The sequence below is a fragment of the Botrytis porri genome (genome assembly GCF_014898465.1).
Source record: "Botrytis porri strain MUCL 3234 chromosome Unknown BPOR_005, whole genome shotgun sequence".
NCBI classification, from domain to species: Eukaryota; Fungi; Ascomycota; class Leotiomycetes; order Helotiales; family Sclerotiniaceae; genus Botrytis; species Botrytis porri.
This window is the reverse complement of record NW_024066079.1, coordinates 2,545,393-2,562,888: the sequence shown is the minus strand read 5'-3', so window position 1 is coordinate 2,562,888 and position 17,496 is coordinate 2,545,393. Positions and strand designations below refer to the sequence as shown.

The 17,496-nt window shown below is 43.1% G+C and overlaps 5 protein-coding genes across 5 annotated transcripts; 3 read left to right on the top strand and 2 right to left on the bottom strand.

The window, feature by feature from the left end:
• Positions 1-2,753: 2,753 nt before the first annotated feature.
• On the top strand, positions 2,754-5,398 carry EAF01_004429 (uncharacterized protein; the record flags this gene model as incomplete). The annotated part of the gene is made up of 2 exons (XM_038912683.1): positions 2,754-4,127; positions 4,223-5,398. The coding sequence occupies 2 exons, from the start codon at positions 2,754-2,756 to the stop codon at positions 5,396-5,398; spliced, it is 2,550 nt and encodes an 849-aa protein (XP_038772367.1).
• A 2,769-nt stretch (positions 5,399-8,167) lies between these two features.
• On the bottom strand, positions 8,168-9,788 carry EAF01_004428 (uncharacterized protein). Its single transcript, XM_038912682.1, has 2 exons — positions 9,556-9,788; positions 8,168-9,305 (listed from the first exon to the last, which is right to left on the bottom strand). The coding sequence occupies exons 1-2, from the start codon at positions 9,741-9,743 to the stop codon at positions 8,543-8,545; spliced, it is 951 nt and encodes a 316-aa protein (XP_038772366.1). The 5' UTR covers positions 9,744-9,788; the 3' UTR covers positions 8,168-8,542.
• A 518-nt stretch (positions 9,789-10,306) lies between these two features.
• EAF01_004427 (uncharacterized protein) lies at positions 10,307-12,025 on the bottom strand (the record flags this gene model as incomplete). The annotated part of the gene is made up of 1 exon (XM_038912681.1): positions 10,307-12,025. One exon carries the CDS (start codon positions 12,023-12,025, stop codon positions 10,307-10,309), a length of 1,719 nt encoding a protein of 572 aa, XP_038772365.1.
• A 437-nt stretch (positions 12,026-12,462) lies between these two features.
• Positions 12,463-13,930, top strand: EAF01_004426 (uncharacterized protein). The gene is made up of 5 exons (XM_038912680.1): positions 12,463-12,554; positions 12,636-12,962; positions 13,012-13,137; positions 13,186-13,230; positions 13,281-13,930. Exons 1-5 carry the CDS (start codon positions 12,552-12,554, stop codon positions 13,287-13,289), a joined length of 510 nt encoding a protein of 169 aa, XP_038772364.1. The 5' UTR covers positions 12,463-12,551; the 3' UTR covers positions 13,290-13,930.
• A 263-nt stretch (positions 13,931-14,193) lies between these two features.
• EAF01_004425 (uncharacterized protein) lies at positions 14,194-16,215 on the top strand (the record flags this gene model as incomplete). The annotated part of the gene is made up of 1 exon (XM_038912679.1): positions 14,194-16,215. One exon carries the CDS (start codon positions 14,194-14,196, stop codon positions 16,213-16,215), a length of 2,022 nt encoding a protein of 673 aa, XP_038772363.1.
• Between the last annotated feature and the right edge of the window lie 1,281 nt (positions 16,216-17,496).

The window sequence follows — 17,496 nt, the reverse complement described above, 5'->3', positions numbered from 1 at the left end:
TCAGTTCTCTTTTCGTTGATCAATCACTACATCAACGTATTGAATATTACTAGAGTTTCTTCTTCGGTGGTCAGGCTATCTAGTAGTTCAATTAAACCATATCCGAGGCAATTCCATTCTCTTCCAAGTTCATAACATAGATCACATTTTGAGGGAGAGATTGGCTCATCAAATTTGTCGCATAGCAGTTCATTCCATCGCATGACAATCCCAAAAGAATTTGAACCCTCGCAACTGTCAAACTCAGAGACCAAGGGCTCGTACCGTATACGTCTTCTTTCACGCAATAGGAACTTCATATGGAAGTTGTGCCGTTGATCATAGATCCACAATATATTCAACGGTTCACACTAGGCAGATATTGGTCCACGGCGCTGCTAAGGGACGATCGTCGCATTGAATTTCATAGTGCGAAGCACCCAACGTCATAGTCCTCTTAAATTTGGAATTTATCACATCTGAAAGTTTTCCGATCATTCTTCCGATACCATTCTTGATCTGAACAAATCCCGCAAGCTATTTACACAAAACGGGTAGATCAGACTGGATTCCATCCGCAATATCCTGAGATTCGAGCCAAGTCTCGAGTCACTAGTTGACCAACAAGCAGATTGCCCACGACTAGTTGAGCTACATCTATTCTTCGTCTGGATCCATCCCACTAGTAACGCGCCGTCTGATCAGGTTGCGGGACCAGGTCTTATATGCCAAGCAGAAAATTCAATCAAACAATAGATTCACCCCCTCATCGTTTGAAACTTCTTATGTGGATGGCTTGAATTTATTAGGCTACCTCTTCCATCAGCTTTGAAGATATATACATATTCTAAGGGCAACGTCGATAGGCTTTGGGCTCACAACGGGGTCTATATCGTTATAGTGCCATCGACTAGAGGATTTTCAACAGGGGCAGTGCATTTTAAGAGAAAAGTCAGTCATTCTTTACGTTAAAAATACTGCCGGCTCCATTTCGACTCTAGAGAAGACTCAACCACAAAAAGTACTGCTGGGCGATCTTAAACTTTCTCGTCACAGAAGAGTTCGAGCCTCTATCGATCATTCACGTGCCAAGATTGCAGTTGTGGCCTACAATTACCATAAGTGGAAATATCATTGTGTATTTGCCAAGGATAGTGATAGTCTTTGGAACGAAAACACACTCGCTGTGGCGCATGGGTTCTTTTTTAACTCACCGTCGCTAATACTAATTGTTCAGAATCATTGACTGGTTGAATGCGCTCTGAGCCAAACCAGTTGAGCGACAATACTTAGGCATCCTCATTAATAAGGTACAACGGCAACAATTTCCAACATACACTGTGAACGGCGCCATTGCCGGCGATCTCCAAGTCTTTACCTACCTACTCAGCCACAGAGGTATCTATCTATCTAGGTACTCTCAATTGCCTACTCGGTAGTCATCAATTCGAATCGCGTTACCGTATTGTGTTTTATCTAGCCCCAATCGTCAATTATTCCTCTTCCTCTTCCTGCTCCTGCTCCTGCTCCTTTGGTACATTCCGGTACACAGCTGCACGGTCGTATAATTTATCCAAATCTCACATTGATACCACTTTGTTACCTCGGAATCATTGAAGTCGATGTTCAAAGATTCTCCGTGTATATCATTACTATTTTGACACCTCGATATAAAATATACTGTTCACATCCCGAATTACGGAAAGGCACGACACACACACACACTAAAGGCGGATGCTTCCTGTGCTTGGTTTACTTGACAGAAGGATACGAGTGCCCAGGATTGGTTGAAGAAAGTTGAAATCGTCTGGTACGAATCATATCCCCGTGCCCCTCCATCTTTCTTTACCCCTCCAACCCAGGAACTCTGGACTGCAGGGAAATCGATTTTTGAGATCCCGGTCCCACCACAACGGTCAGGCCAGTTTATTACTTCTCCGAAAAGGGCAAGTCAGGTCAAGCCCAACGACCCGAGGACAGTTATCAATCCAGTTTAAAGGACGAACTACTACTACTATTACTACTACTACTACTTACCACACGCCCCAACCTGACTAGTGGGATGTGAGTCGTAGCATTTACTATTAATCCTACGCGATTTTTAACTTCTTAAATTCCTATTGGGGACTAGATCCTCTTCTACGACTATCGCCATTGGCGTGCTTTGAGAGACTTTGGCCACTAACACAGAGTTCAAGAATTGCTACCGGATTCGGCCTAACACAACACAACACACACACACACTCACACACAACACTCTCACACACGACTTACTGCCTGGGCTTACCTCACTTACGTGACTTGTTCAATTCGGAGAATAAAGTATTTGGATAAAACTTTATTCACAATACATTTCCTTAGTGTCTATTCGATACCAAGTGGGGAAATATTTATTTCAGCATTAGTCTTCTTTGACTAGTGAGAAAGTCAATCGTCTCCCAATCTTTCCGGTCGTTCATCCACCAACTCTACTCACTACATACGACTTACTACTTACTACTTACTACTTACTACTTACCAAACTTCTATCGGGAATTGCTTTCTGGGACTTTAAAAAGAATCAGCTTCCCTTCATTCCTCCTCCGCTTTCCACCAACATTTTTTTCACTTCTCTCCCCTCCCCTTTAACGATAGTAATCTTAATTCCTTCAATTCTTCACATCCACGCAACAATTTGCAGCTGGGCTGTCCCAAAAATATAGATTGCCTTCTTTAACAAACTCTGTCGGTATACAACACACAACACACATAACCTATCATTGCTTTGGCTCCAAATGTCGCACTCTTTTAATCAAAACATCAGACCTGCACCAACGCATCAACGAGTCTCTCGAGAAGAAACCTCCAATCATCATCAGTCGGTTCAACCTTCATCAGTAGGGGAGACAGCTCACCTTTCAACTCGTTTACCTCTCTATCCGGATTTTTCGAGTCAAGATGTTCTGGATCGCGTCAATTCTATCACAACTTCGACACTTGCACCAGCAAGCACTTTGGCACCACTGAGCTCGATTCCTGACACTATGTCTACACATCCGTCTCATCTCCACAATGGGCCGGAAGTCATTCCCCGTCATCTACGACCAAGAAGCGGCAATTATCGTTCTCTCCCTCCCGCTGGACAAGACACTGGGGTAACACATACACCAACAAGCGGCGCGAATCGTTCTCCCCCTCCAGCTGTACGAGACGCTTCGGTACCACATACACCAGCAAGCGCTGCACCTGATCATTCTTTCCGCTCAACGGCTTGGGACAATCCGGTAGCTTATGCAACAGATAATAGATTGCCGTATCCTGTCAGTCGCCCTCAAACTGCTCCAGATAACTCCATGTCGCAACATGCACCAGCAGGTGGCAGATCCAATTTATATCCCTCCCGCCCAGCGGATTCAGAAAACCCCCTAGCATATGCATCAAATAATGAATCGCGATATTCTCGCAATGCTACCCGAGGTGTTTCTCAGCTGAGCATATTGGAAGATCTTCGCCGTGACCATCAGATTGTCCTAGATGATCGTGTGTTACGTCATATAAGCCATGTTTCCCAAGAAGTTTCAGACAATCGCGCCCCGCATCAAACATACCCCCAAGGCCAATACCCCGCAATCGAAACGTCTAGCTCGTACAGTGTAGCACAACGTTGGGACTCAAACATTCGTCCATCTGCCTACCAAGAACCCTATCGTCCCTATGCAAATAATGGACCAAATTATTCTGGACAGTATCAGGAGCCTGTTCAAAGTGGCAGATCCATGCCGGCAGGATATGATGCACCTCCCCACCATTCTTTCCGTGATGGTAGAGACTATTCGCAACAACCTCCTGCTCCTCCTACATATCGACACCATTCTTATCAGGATAGTAGAGGCTACCCACAACAGCAACCCCCTCCTCCAACTCGACACCATTCTTATAATGATGAAAGAGGCTATTCGCAACAGCAACACCCTGCTGCACCGTCTCATCATTCTTATCAAGATAACAGAGGCTATCCACAACAACAACTCCCTCATCCATCTCACTATCCTTATCATGACGGTAGAGGATATCCACAAGATCAACCTCCTGCTGCACAACCGCCTCTAAGACAGAGTGCTCCTAGGCAAAGAACCGCAATCGCATGCAAATATTGCAGAAGACGCAAGGTATGTTCAGCCCCCCCCCCCCCTTCTAAAAGCTCAATATGAGGTTTCATAAATTACTACAAAAATGATCAGAACAATGCTGACGTCATAAATAGATTCGTTGCTCAGGTTTTACCGCTGATGGCTCCGGAGGCCAATGTACTAATTGTGCCCGCTTCAAACAGGAATGTGTTTTTACTCCTGTATCCTCAGCACAGGCATTTGTACCTCTTATTGCCCTGACTGAGGCGCTTAATGGCAGAGATATAAATCCGGGTGTTTTTGGTGCTCACGGGCAACGACTGCCAGGTGACTCCACGAATCAAAACCCTGGGGAACCGTATCAAGGATATCATCCACAACAAGCCGCGCCCGGGCCACAAATGCCATACAATCATCAACAAATGCCACAGCAGGTGGCCCATTATCCGCCACAAAATGCCGCCCAATATGCGCCCCAACATATGCAACAGCGTGTTCACCCAACACATCTCCCACCTATGAACAGATCGCCTCATGATCGGGATACCTTGCCTTCTCCGACAGGCTCAATACCCCGACAAACACCTCTAACACATCTCCCTTCTTTGCCTAACAGATCACCATATGATCAGGGTAATACCTTACCCTCTCCGACAGGCTCAATACCTCGACAAACACCTTTAACACATCTCCCTTCTTTGCCTAACAGATCACCATATGATCAGGGTAATACCTTACCCTCTCCGACAGGCTCATTGGATTCTCAAAAGCGTAAGCGCGAGGCAGATGAGCACCACTTTGCTAGAGCGGCGCCACCTGCCCCTGGTCAGTTCTCCGGATACAGCCGAGAGAATAATGCTCCGTCCCGCATATCATCATCCCTTCAAGAGCAATACCAACATCGTGCCTTCGTTCAATCCACTCCTACTCGCCAATATGGACACCAACAAGGAGAGAACGCTCTAGCATACCGACCTATGGAAGATGGTCGACAATCGACCCAATGGGCCTCGGTCAACTCGAATGAAGCACCACGAAATAATCCCTCTCCGAATGGTTCATCGTCATCATTTCATTCCCAGAATCCAAGCGGCCATCACCAACCTAGTCAGGTATCTCCTTATCGATCCGAGTCTGCTCAATTTCCTCTAGCATCCCCTGCTAGAACAAACTCTGGAGGTGGAAATTATGATCGAGTGGCAAGAGAAACTGAACGTCCTAATCAGATGAACATCGCAAATATTGTGGAACCCGATGACAGTGATGTTGACCGAGATATGCTCAGACGTTTGGGTAGTAATAGACCTTAGAAGACTATTGTTTGAATTTCAAGAAATCTCACACATTAGTGATATCTCCTCTTGAAATTCTACTTGTCTGAAGGTTGATCTGTGGTGCGCCAAAGAAACTTTATTGCTAGAACCAGCTGGCTGATCATTATTGTATATTGATCCGAATATTCTATTCTTAGATAGTATTCCCAAGACTGGAATATATCCTTATTCGCATGTTTTTCCTCCTTTCTATCAGGACTTGTCCATGCCAGAACCTTGAGTATTCTTATCTTGTATTCATTTTCAATTATTGCATTTACATTTTTTTTTCTTCCACACTTTCACCCTCCCACGATACAACAATACTCCCGGCTTTGAGAACAAGGCAAAGAACGGAAGCTGTTACATTCTATTTACGAAATCAAAGAGAGAACGAACAAAAACCTCATGTTAGTGAGGCCATTCATCTGGGGATCGGAGTTGGTTGCCGGTTTCGAAAATAAATAGAAAGGGATAGGCTTGCCTCACGGCATCATTATTTTTCAGGTGTTATCTTGGATGCTTTTTCGTTTGGGGATTCCCAGGGTGGACTCTTTCAGGAGACATGGATGGGTGGTGGTTTGGGCAGGAGGCTTTTTGATTGTTATGTTTTTGTTCTGGCGTACACTGTCCGATTTTTTTTATTTCAAGATCTCAAAACATTACTCTTCTTGGGTAAGGCACGGCGTGGGAATGATTGACCACATAGGGCCTCCACCTTGGTTCTCTTAGTCTTGCATCTATAAAAATGGGAGGCGAGAGATCTCATAAAATCTTATGGGTTGAAGGGGTTTGGCTTGGTGTATCGAGTTTTGCTTGGATTGAAGTTTGTATAAGCTTATAATGTTGCAACATGAATGATTAGGGTCGTGGATTGAATGCTTTTGGATGGGAGTTCAATTGGATTCATGATACGAACTATCGGAAATGGTTGCCAGCGACTTTGTTGGTAGTATTTGTAGACATGGATTTTAGTTGAAAGTAGTTACGTTATTTTTAGTTTATTGAATAAAAGAATAAAAAAAATTGAAAACATTTCGGATTGTCGATTGTGGGTGATTGCGAGTGCGATTGTAAATGAGATGATGTATGTGTATGTATGTAGGAGATGTCAAACGAGGGTAGTAGAGTGATCTTCAAAATAGAGGTTTCACCCTCTCTATCTGTAACTTCCTTCCTATCTTTTAGGATGATTATTCTTTCTTATTTCTAACACTATTATATCATTACTCAACCCTTTACTCTTTCGTTTTCGATCTTCTAACTATACTATATATTTCTATAGATAGGAGGATAGTCTTACAAATGAGTATCATCTTATTTTATCTCGTTTTATCTCTAATTATCTTATATCATCCATTCATTTAATTATTTCGTTGAGAAATATATAATGGTAATTATATAAAAGAGAGACGGATTTCAGGTATATATATATATATAGTGTATCATCGGGAGTCAAACTTCACTAGCTAGATGAATTAGATGAAGATGTTTGAGATGCGAGATCATGTGGGTGAGCGCTTTGGGGTGATGAGATGATGAGATGGTATAGGTGATTTTTTGGGGGATTGCGACTGTGGGATTATGTGTGTTGGTCTGGGTCTGGATTGGTTTTTGTATGGGTTTGTGGAGGGAGATGTGAGTTGGTGGGTATTGGGTATTGGGTTTGAGTATGGGTTTGAGTATAGATTGGAGGATAGGTTTATGGTGGGTATATGGAGGTGTGGCTGAGTATTGGGATTGGGTTTGAATTTTAGGCGAAATAGGTAAGTGAGTGTGAGTAGGTAGGAGTGTGGATGTTGGGGTTTCGATTTCGATTCCGGTTGGTTTTTGTTAAACAGATGATGTGGTGATTTTGGGTTTTTATGGCTGAGGATTGTGTGTTGTTTGTTTGTATTGTAGAGAGAGAGGAGGAGCGGTTTAGATGGTGATAGGGGATGGGTCGGGAATAGGGCTGAGGGGTTGATAGGGGAGAATATAGGATTGGAAAAGGTGATAGAGGTTGGTAAGAGATAATAGAGGGATGAGGAAGTAGAACGAGAGATTATGAGGGATAGTAGAGTTATGGAGGATGATTGATGGGGAATAGTAAATAATGAATGATGGACGATTAGCTATATTGGAGTGATTATTTAGTGTATAGGGGTCAAGAAATTGTGAAAGCATTTTGAGGGGCGGTTTGATTTGGGGTATGTGATTTGTGAAGGGAGATTGGTGGCTGTGAGTATTGGAGCTTGATATTTTGATACTTGGGATTTTGTATTTTGATAAATGGATTATTGAAGGATTGGATGATATGTAGTGTTGGGTTTAAGGGCTAAGGAGCAAGGTGCTGAGAGTTGTGTGTTTGGATTGTAGAGAAAGGGGTGGCTTGGTGGGTGATGAATCGAGGATAGGGATAGGGCTTGATGGGGGATATGGGATGAGAAATAAAGGTTTGGTATCCCATGATTAGTTTATACCGTGGTGGTGGTTAAGGCTATAGAAATTGTAAAAGAACTTTGGAAGGCAGGTTGATTTGGGATTTTAGAATGAGAGGGAATGAGGGATGAGGGATTTGTGTAAGTAAAATAAGTTGGTAGGCAGGTAAGCAGATATACTTTCTAGTTTAGAATATACAAATCCTCCATGTATACACACCTAATTATACATATACATACAGCTGTGTATCGTGAGATCGGGTTTTTGATTTTGTAGTGATGGTTGTATGGAGATATGTGGGAGAATTTTTTATTTTTTTTGTGGAATTGGATAAGGAAAGTATGGAAGTTTGAAAAATGTTCGAGATTAAAAATGCAGATGTTGTTGTAGTTGTAGTACAAGGGAGGGAAAGTTTGAGAGATGCGAAATTGAAAGGCCTGTTGAACTTGCACAGTGATTTCCTAGGATATGATGTGTGTGTTCTTTTGTAGGCATGGAGATGTGAGGGTTTGAGGTGGAAGTTTGATGGTGTTTGGGATGTCTGTTTACCATGCTTAGGTATTCAGATTCCAGAAAGGTTCCCTCGAAATCACTTTGCCAAATCTATTTCTTGCACATCACGCACTTCACAATCTAGCTTCCAGCACTCAATCATCTTCCTTTCAAACTATCCATGTCCTCTCTTGACTCTTCGAAAATCTACTTGTCACAAACAATCTTTCACAACTTGACACCTCTCGCCATAAAAACCGCCCTCTTCATATCATTTCTCCCTCCCTCAACCCCAGTTCCATGAAACACAATTCCCTTCCCCAATACCATATACCCGAAATCCGCACCCACACCCGCATCTACGAAGATCTTCTTGATTTCCTCCTCAGAAAATCCATGATGAGTAACTGTTTCCTTCGCTTGTTGAGCTTGTTCATTTAATTCCTCATGATGTTCATGTCCATGTCCATGTCCATGATGATGTCCATGACCATTCGGATTCCCATACCCATCATGACTTTCAAAATCCACCACCGCCAAAATCCCCCCTTTCTTCAACCTCTCACCAATCTTCCTCGCCGCCAACGACGGATTCGAAAAATGATGAAATCCCAACCCCACAAACGCAATATCAAATTGATATAGCTCTTCGCTCTCCAATTCCGGGGCCGGCTCAGAGGAAAGCAAGTTTCCCTGATGCGCAAACATTTCGGATGGAGAAAGTCCCTGGTTGGAGGCGCGCGCGTTGTATTGCGATACCATGGAGGAAGAGAGATCGATGCCGATGGCGCGGGTGATGGTGGGGAGGAGAGCACGGGTGATGAGACCGGTGCCGCAGGCGTAGTCGAGGAGTTTGATGGTGTGTGATGGGGGAGAGGTCTCGGTGATCCAGTTGGCGCCGATGAAAGAAAGGGTGCGGGGTTCTTGGATGATGGAGATTAGTTGGTCGGCGGTTTTCTGGAAACGTGTGTCGTAGGTTGAGGCGTGCGTGCTGGGTTGGAGTTAGTGTGATTGGGGGAGGAAGTGAGGGGATGGAAAAATGTAGGGGAATGCATGTGATCCATGATTATAGGAGAATACAAATCTTCTCGATCTCGTGAACACTGATTCCAGACAAGAAGTAATAGCCGCTGCGGTTGCCAGAGAAAAACATCTTCATCCCACCAGACATGGGACCAGCGCATGAAAGAACGATCCTGTTTCCTCATCATACACTCTCCAAACCAACAGGAAATACCCACTCCCAATGTTCTCTATTCTTTTCCGTCACATCCCCGTCATGTTTATGCTCCGACATCTCCAACGTAGAAATCTTCTCAAAAATCCCAATTCTAAACTCAAACTTTCCAGTCCCAATCTCACTCAAATGATATTCGAGAATGAATGATAACAAAACAACAAGTAGGATATGATTATAACTTCTAATCATGAAAATCTATCTTTTTCTACAAAGAAGAAAGTTTCAGAACTCAGGACAATGTTCGTGATATTTATATCTTAGATTTATCGAGCTTTAGTGGGGGTGTGACCATAGTGGGGTCGAAAGAATCAAGATCTCGCTTGTCGGAGAGCTTTCGGGGACTTTTTGATGTACTGGGATTAGACGGGATAAGGGGCTAGGGGGAGGGATGGAAACATGGAAACATGTCTCCGAATGTTTGAGGGTTGTGATACAATTATGTCTGCTGGCCGGAGAGTTATTTTCTTCGTTGTTATGCTTGAAGATTCTATAATCGAAGATGGGGTCTTAGTGCATTTGAGGCTGAAGTAATTACGGGATGACAACACAATACTCGCGCTGTGTGATAAATTACTCCAATGGCGTTAAATCACTCTCATGAAACGAACCTTTCTCATTTTAGATATTACTCTCATTGGGCAATTGCTCTCATCGTTTGAAAGAATTTTATTGTGTGATTACTCTCATTGTATCAACTATGTAATTATAATGTATGCCATTTGCTTTTGAAGTACAATGGAAAACTCCCGAATTTATTGGTTGATACCTTCAGCAGTAGGTAATGGGATAGCCTTATAGAGCAAGATCAGCGCAGAGTGAGATTCTCCACCACCAGCAAGAGTAGCAATCTTCTCAGCATCAACCTCTGAAACCTTGTCATCGTTGAACCACCACCATTTTCCATCTTCCTCACCACGTACACCAGTCTTACGGTCGAGTGGTCCTTGCTTCTTCACATATGAAGTGTAATGACCGCTATCCGCACTAGAACCTTGATGGGTAACAATACCACGAAGTTCGTAAAGACCAGACTTGTTGGCTCCGTCATCCTTGGCAAGCTCTGGATTGATTAACGCGTTCAACTCCTTCTTTGCCTCCAAGATCGAAGCAGCTTTTTCCGCATCAATCTCCGCGTCGGTCTTATAAACAACATCCTCCATTTCGGTATCGCCGTCTTTAGCCTTGGTCTCCTTCTTCTCATCTTTCTTCGAGGAAGATGAGGCTTCATCGACGAGGTCAGCTTTCTTGTCAGCTTCTTCTTTATCGTGGATACGCTTTTGACGCTTGCGAGCACGTTCGATATCTTCTTCTTCCTTTCGTACCTCACGAACCTTATCCCTAACCGGGATCAACATTTGCTTGAGCTCATCCGTACAGAATTCTACTACGTCTAATTCATGAGGAAATGTAACCTTGCGCATAATCTTTGCTTTCTTTTGAGCCTCGCGTTTCCAGAAGAATCGAACGAAATGAATAGTAAGGTATTTGGGAAGGCGTGAAATTTTGGATTTTTTGGTGTAAATGGCATCGCGACCAAGGACTTCAGATCTCTTTTCAATCTTTTCCTCCAATCCCGCAACCAGTCCATCTCGAAGATGATTAGTTGCGCCAGTGATATGGCAATCTAGCTTCAAGAAAACATCATTCCCCTTGATTGGTTGTTCGCCTGCGTCCTTTGCACCTTGCTCATCACACTCCGTGATAGATTGGAATGCTCCCGCCATATATTTGTCAACAAAAGAGACCGATGTAGATGAAGATCCTTCTGTGTTTCCACCTTCATCAATCTTCAAGCTTGATCGTAGTACCTGGAGGATTTGCGTCCAAGCTTCTTCAGCGTCTTGTTGTGCATATCCGTGGCCATTCTTGGCTTTTTCTTGAAATTGTGGGAAGGCTTGTCGTAGAGCGTTGAGGTAAATGAGTGGCGGAAACGCCTCTTGAGTTTCTGACATCTGCATGTATAAATCTCGCATCGCAGCTGTCATATCGAGCGATTGGGGTCGACTGAGTTGGAATGCATTGAGCATGTTGTTGGAACCTGCTTCAGTTGGTGTGAACTTTTGCAGACTATCTTGCAACTCTGGAATCGCTCTGAGAGTTTGTAATGTTGAGTTGAGATAACATGTATTTCCCAGATTTTGTAATCCAGCTGGTGTTGCTCCAACTTGTTGTGCAGCTTCTGCTTCGGTCATATCTTCAACGAATTTTATGGGCTCCTTTGGCTTAGAAAGTGTTCCTCCCTCTGCAGGCGTTCCCATCATCAAAAATGTCTGTCCTGGCTTGGCGCCGATTTTCGAAAGATCGGTGTCATCTTTAAGTTGCCCGCCTTTAACCAAGATCTTTTGTCGTTCTGGCTCAACTCCAGTAAGAGAATAGAGCTGATATTTTAGTGTTTCGCCGTTGGACGTAGGATCGAGCTCGATATCATATTTCTTGCCTTGATGCTTGATAATGATCGGTATATTCGACATGATGATGAGAGGCTCACGTTGTGTGAAGTTATTGAGACAATAGGAAAAAAGAAGGATAGGTGGAAGGTAGACTTGGAGATAAATACCTAGCAAACGGGACGGTTCCCTTAGCGCGCCTTACGTAGCTTTGTGGGATGCCTGACTCCACCATGTAACCCGATTACCAACTCAAGTGAATGATTAAAACACTTGATGTCTTGGTAAAGTTTATGTTACTCAAGACCACTCAAGATATTGGAGATTGAATTATTGCGTATACTATGAAATAGCAGGCTCAAATTGCGTTTCTGCAAATTTCAACTCAAAATAATTATTATCCGATTTGATATAAATTATTAAAGAAGGTGAAATATATTTGGTTGGCGGGTTTCCTTCGCCTGTGCGGCTTTTTCCGTCCGGGGCTGCTTGACTCCTTGACTATTAGAGAAAGCCCCACCAAAGCATCGACAACACGTACGGCTGGTTGGTACTGTTGATGACATCTTCTCATTGAAAGGAGGCATTTGAAATAAGAAACATCAACGAGATGGTATGTAGCAATCTGAACTTCCTATCATTATAGCTCAAGGAGTTTATGAATGGCAGAATTTTACTAAACTAATTCTTGCAGTCTCAATCATTGCGACCTTACCTTCAATGCGTACGATCCTCCTTGACAGCAGCTCTGTGTCTCTCGAACTTCGCATCCCAGACCTCCGAAAGACACAATGTGCCCGAAATTGAAGCTAAGACTTCACCGGAAGTTCTATTAAATTCATTGACAGTCGCACGGAATGAGAATGAACGGGTTCTCATTGAACCCAGTATCAACAGTGTCCGAATCAGTATCAACATCAAACAAGCGGACGAAATTGAGCACATTCTCGTACACAAATTTACCAGGTTCTTGACTCAACGAGCAGAAGCATTCTTCATTCTCAGGAGGAAACCCGTCAAGGTGGGTGGCAGATTTGGATGTGCAAGGGCCGGAGGCTGATTTTGAATAGGGCTACGATATCTCGTTTTTAATCACGAATTTCCACACAGAGGAGATGTTAAAGCACAAGCTGGTGGACTTCATCATAGAATTTATGGAGGAGGTTGATAAGGAAATCTCGGAGATGAAGCTATTTGTGAGTTTTACCTTCCCCTTGATCAGATCGGTCGCTGACAGACAATAGTTGAATGCTCGCGCAAGATTCGTTGCAGAATCGTTCTTAACACCAGTAAGTCATCCTGTGAAATTTTCCGACATCAACTAATGTAATGCCTTCAGTTCGATTAAGCTTGAGGCTGGGTTTCGGAGGATACAATATTGATAGTAGCATATTTGAGATCAGCGGTGTGGGAAGTCGACATGTTGATCCGGCGTTTTGGAGAATAAAAGATCTTATAAACAGGCTACCACCTGGTATCCAATACCTGGTGTATCATTTCTGGGTGAACAAACATATATTATCACTGCGAAAGACATGCAATCTTCATTTGAGGTCTTATTTCATATCGCAAGCTCTGACACCTTTATCTTCATACAGTCGTCTGAACTAATTGTTCACAGCATGGTGGTGTATCCTGATTACACCGTGTTATATAGTCTTTATACTGTGCGGTGAAAGGGGTCAAACCGAGCTTTGTGAGATCTCGAATGGAATCAAACTACTTGAACTTACCGGCAGTAACAGTCTTCGACTCGTATAAGCTCAATATGATACAAGTGATGCGGGACCAGAATTGAAGATTTTGAGCTTCATAAGTAATACTTGAGTCGTGGATGTGAACATTGGTAGGAGCATTTGGACTTTGTTGAACTCACCTGTCAAACAATCGCCATTAATACAACATGTGACCTGTATAATATGAATCACGCTAGTGATGCATCTGCAAGGCTGTCATTCAAACACCGAATTTTCTAGAATCTCACTATTGCTTTTATATGCGACGATTTTATCTTCAACTTCGTCAGAAGCTGTGTATTGTATACTTCAACCCATAGTTATGATAAATGAATCTCTTAACCTTTCGGATTCAACTGGTGATGTTGAGAAGATTCTATCCAATAATTCCGACTGCATCTTTTTGAATCTCCTAGCCCAGAGCTCGACAAATGAACTTAGACCATTGGTTAAAACTTACCATTGGCAATAGATGAATCAAATCTAATTGGTTCGAGTTTACAGCATTGATTAGCTATGCATAAAACCACACCTTCTTCGGCTCCTAGTGGGCCTTTGGAAGAAACAATTGTGTCAATAATGCCAATCAATGGTTGCACATTACCTTCACTCCCTTCAATCGACACTTCAAATTCCCCGTTTTCTACAGATCTAAATCACTATACGCCCGTAAGGGATTCCAAACCTTCCTATAAACCATTGGATGTTGATAGAGAACATATTCGCCTTCTGATTCTTCCATGCGCCGGCTCCAGTGGCCAGAAGTATGAATTTATTCATGTTTCTCTGCTCACCAATGTTAAATATGAGGCATTATCTTATGCATGGGGTGATCTACCTGCAAACAAAACAATCAAGATTGATAATACAGATTGCTATGTGCGAGACAACTTATTTGCGGCACTAGAAGCTCTTCGCTTGCGGAGTCGGCGGCGTTATCTATGGGTGGATGCTGTATGCATCAATCAAGAAGACTTTGATGAGCGCAATGCGCAAGTTTCACTTATGAGTCAAATATATGCAAAAGCCGATGAAGTTGTTGTGTGGTTGGGCAAAGCTGGCAGAGATTACTGGGGTGCAATGACTTTGCTAGACAATCTAGGCAACTCCGCAACGTCTGCGAAAGAGCTATCGAGATTCATAACAGAACATGCAGCTGTTTCTCATGTAAAGCTTTGGACCGAATTGTCTTTACTGTGCCACAGGCCATATTGGCAAAGACTTTGGATTATACAAGAGGTAGTCCTCGCTTCAAAAATCAAAGCTCACTGCTCATCATTAATCTTTGATTGGGGGCGCCTAGATTGGGTGTTTCGACGAATGAATACTATTCAAGAGACAGCCACAAACCTATATGTTGGTACATCATTAGCTGGAGGCGGCGATAAAGGATACTTTAGCTTGCTCCAGACACTGGAAGCTATACGAAATAGCGTACCCTCCCGATTATCCGAGAGGAGACGAGAGATCAAGGAGCGAATTCCCTTGCTAGATCTTTTTCTGACCCACAGTGAAGCATTATGCACCGATCAAAGAGATAGGTTTTTTGGCTTGTATAGCCTTGCGAAGGATTGTTGTACCAAGGCCACGCCTGCAGATTATAGACAAACGTTCTTCGAAACTATATCTCTGGTTACTCTGCATCATTTCCGTCGCCATACCGATAAACTTGACGTTCTTCAGAAATATGAACATTTCCGACAAACACTTGCGAGAACGATGTCCAATTCAATCTATATCGTGCAAGATTTCCTCGATCATAACCCTGATGCTTTGGAAGGTCAAGAGATCATGAAAGCAGTTGGAAACGTTCGAGGATCCATTGTGTATATTAGCCCACCGCTAAAAGATTTGTGCTTAACAGGCTATCTTCGAGATTTAAACTTTTCAGACTTGAATACAACTCCACTCATCGAGGATCAATTGCGTTACTCCTATCATCAACGTGGCGGTAAAGGATACTTTCACGATGAACGACTCCGTAACATCGATGATATTTGCAACTATGGGAGTCGTGAGAAATGCTCATTTTCAGCTTTTCACTTAAACGATGCCCCTAGAGTCGAGGACACCGAACTGCTGACTTCCGATGTATCAAGCCCGCGTCAGAAGTCGCTGCCACCAGGAAAGAGAGATCGCGTAGTGAATAAACTACTGTCATCATTTAATCAAACCCTCCATGAAGCAAAATGGAAGGCAGAGCAATCTAGCAATACTACAAAAGTCAGGTTGTTCTTAGAAGAAAATGGGATGATAGGATACGCATCAGACAATGCACAAGTTGGCGATCTCATTATTCAGTTCCGCGGTACAAGCACCGCTGTAGTCATGAGAAAGGAAGGAAATCAAGGTAGAATTGTCGGAAGAGTATGCGATCTACTCGATCGCCGTTCGAAACATGGAAAGTCACGACCTTTTGTCTGCCAAGATCAGGATATCGACGAGAATGGATTTGATGTACCCCCTCAATTAGTATGTTTACGCATGAAGCTTTCAGCCTTGCGAATGTTGGCCAATGGAAATGCAATATATAATTGAATAACTACTCTCGATTTTTGGGACATGCATTCTTGAGCCGTGAACTCGAGGTTCCATTCGAGTTCGAGCGAACAAATCTATCTCTCCAAATTTTACACTCAACTTGGAAACCTCAAATTGGTTCCTTAATGTGACTCGAAGGGCTGAGAAACGCTCCAAATAACTTGCAGAATAGACGGGCAGACTTTTTCAGTTTCTCCATTTCCGGAATCTAAGGATGTATCCTGTCAAATATCGAAATTTATGGAATAGAATCTCAAAGATTAACGAAAGCAAGTTCATCTGTGGGATTTCACTGCATCTTAATGCATCTTGAAACTACGCTAGAAATCCTCAACTTCAACTTTTATGGGAATCTTCGAAGCTCAGAAGACACCCCTTCGGCATCCTGCGGGTCCTTAGGCTTTTTTCGTTGACATTCGATGTGCCTCCTCGCACAGCGCGCAAAGCAACATCCGTGGGATAGAAGATCAGTTATATGCAGGTACTATCGTTATCACTGAGTGAAAGACAAAATGTATTCCGCAGGCAAATTCTCCAAACTTCAACGAGTTACCACGTGAAGGGCACGATATGGCTAGGGAATATACTTTGCCGAGCCCGCGTCCAGGCCTGGTAACTCACGCAAGTATATCTACCCAGCAGTGTTTTTCCCTGAAAAACGACTAATAGAGAGGCTGAGTAGGATAGGCTTAGATTTTGTCCTCGGCTATAGTAGAATATAGACTCTACGTCGACGATGCACGCTCGTGCATGGTCTTTTTGGTCAAGAGCTATTGAGATATGAATAGGCTGGATAGATGAATCGCAATTATACTGGCAATGTACAATACAGTATACCACGGTACTAGGTAATCTTATGGGTCTTGATGATATGTTCACGAACATTCATGTCTATTTGGGCTTTCTTGAAAGGGGCAGATACTGCGGCCAAAGGTCCAAGGCTGGGCTCCATCATGAAGTCAATACGAACCTCGGCATTAATCGTTGCCAAGGAGGTATCCAGTCAGTTGGTGGTCGATGTGAAAATTAAATAATTCTGGAAATAGATGGTGAATCCACTTCTTGTGATTGCAATGCGAAATGAAGTATAAAAAAAGTTTCAGGGGTTATGTCGGTAAATATGAGTGAGACATGTGAGTGGCCGCTGCAACATTTCGGCCCGCTTTTGTATGAACCTCGGTCAAAAACGTAAAAACGACTTCCTTATCAAAGAAATATTTGGTCAATGATCAATAAAACATGAAAAGTATGAGGTTGTTTCCAAAGAAGAATCACATT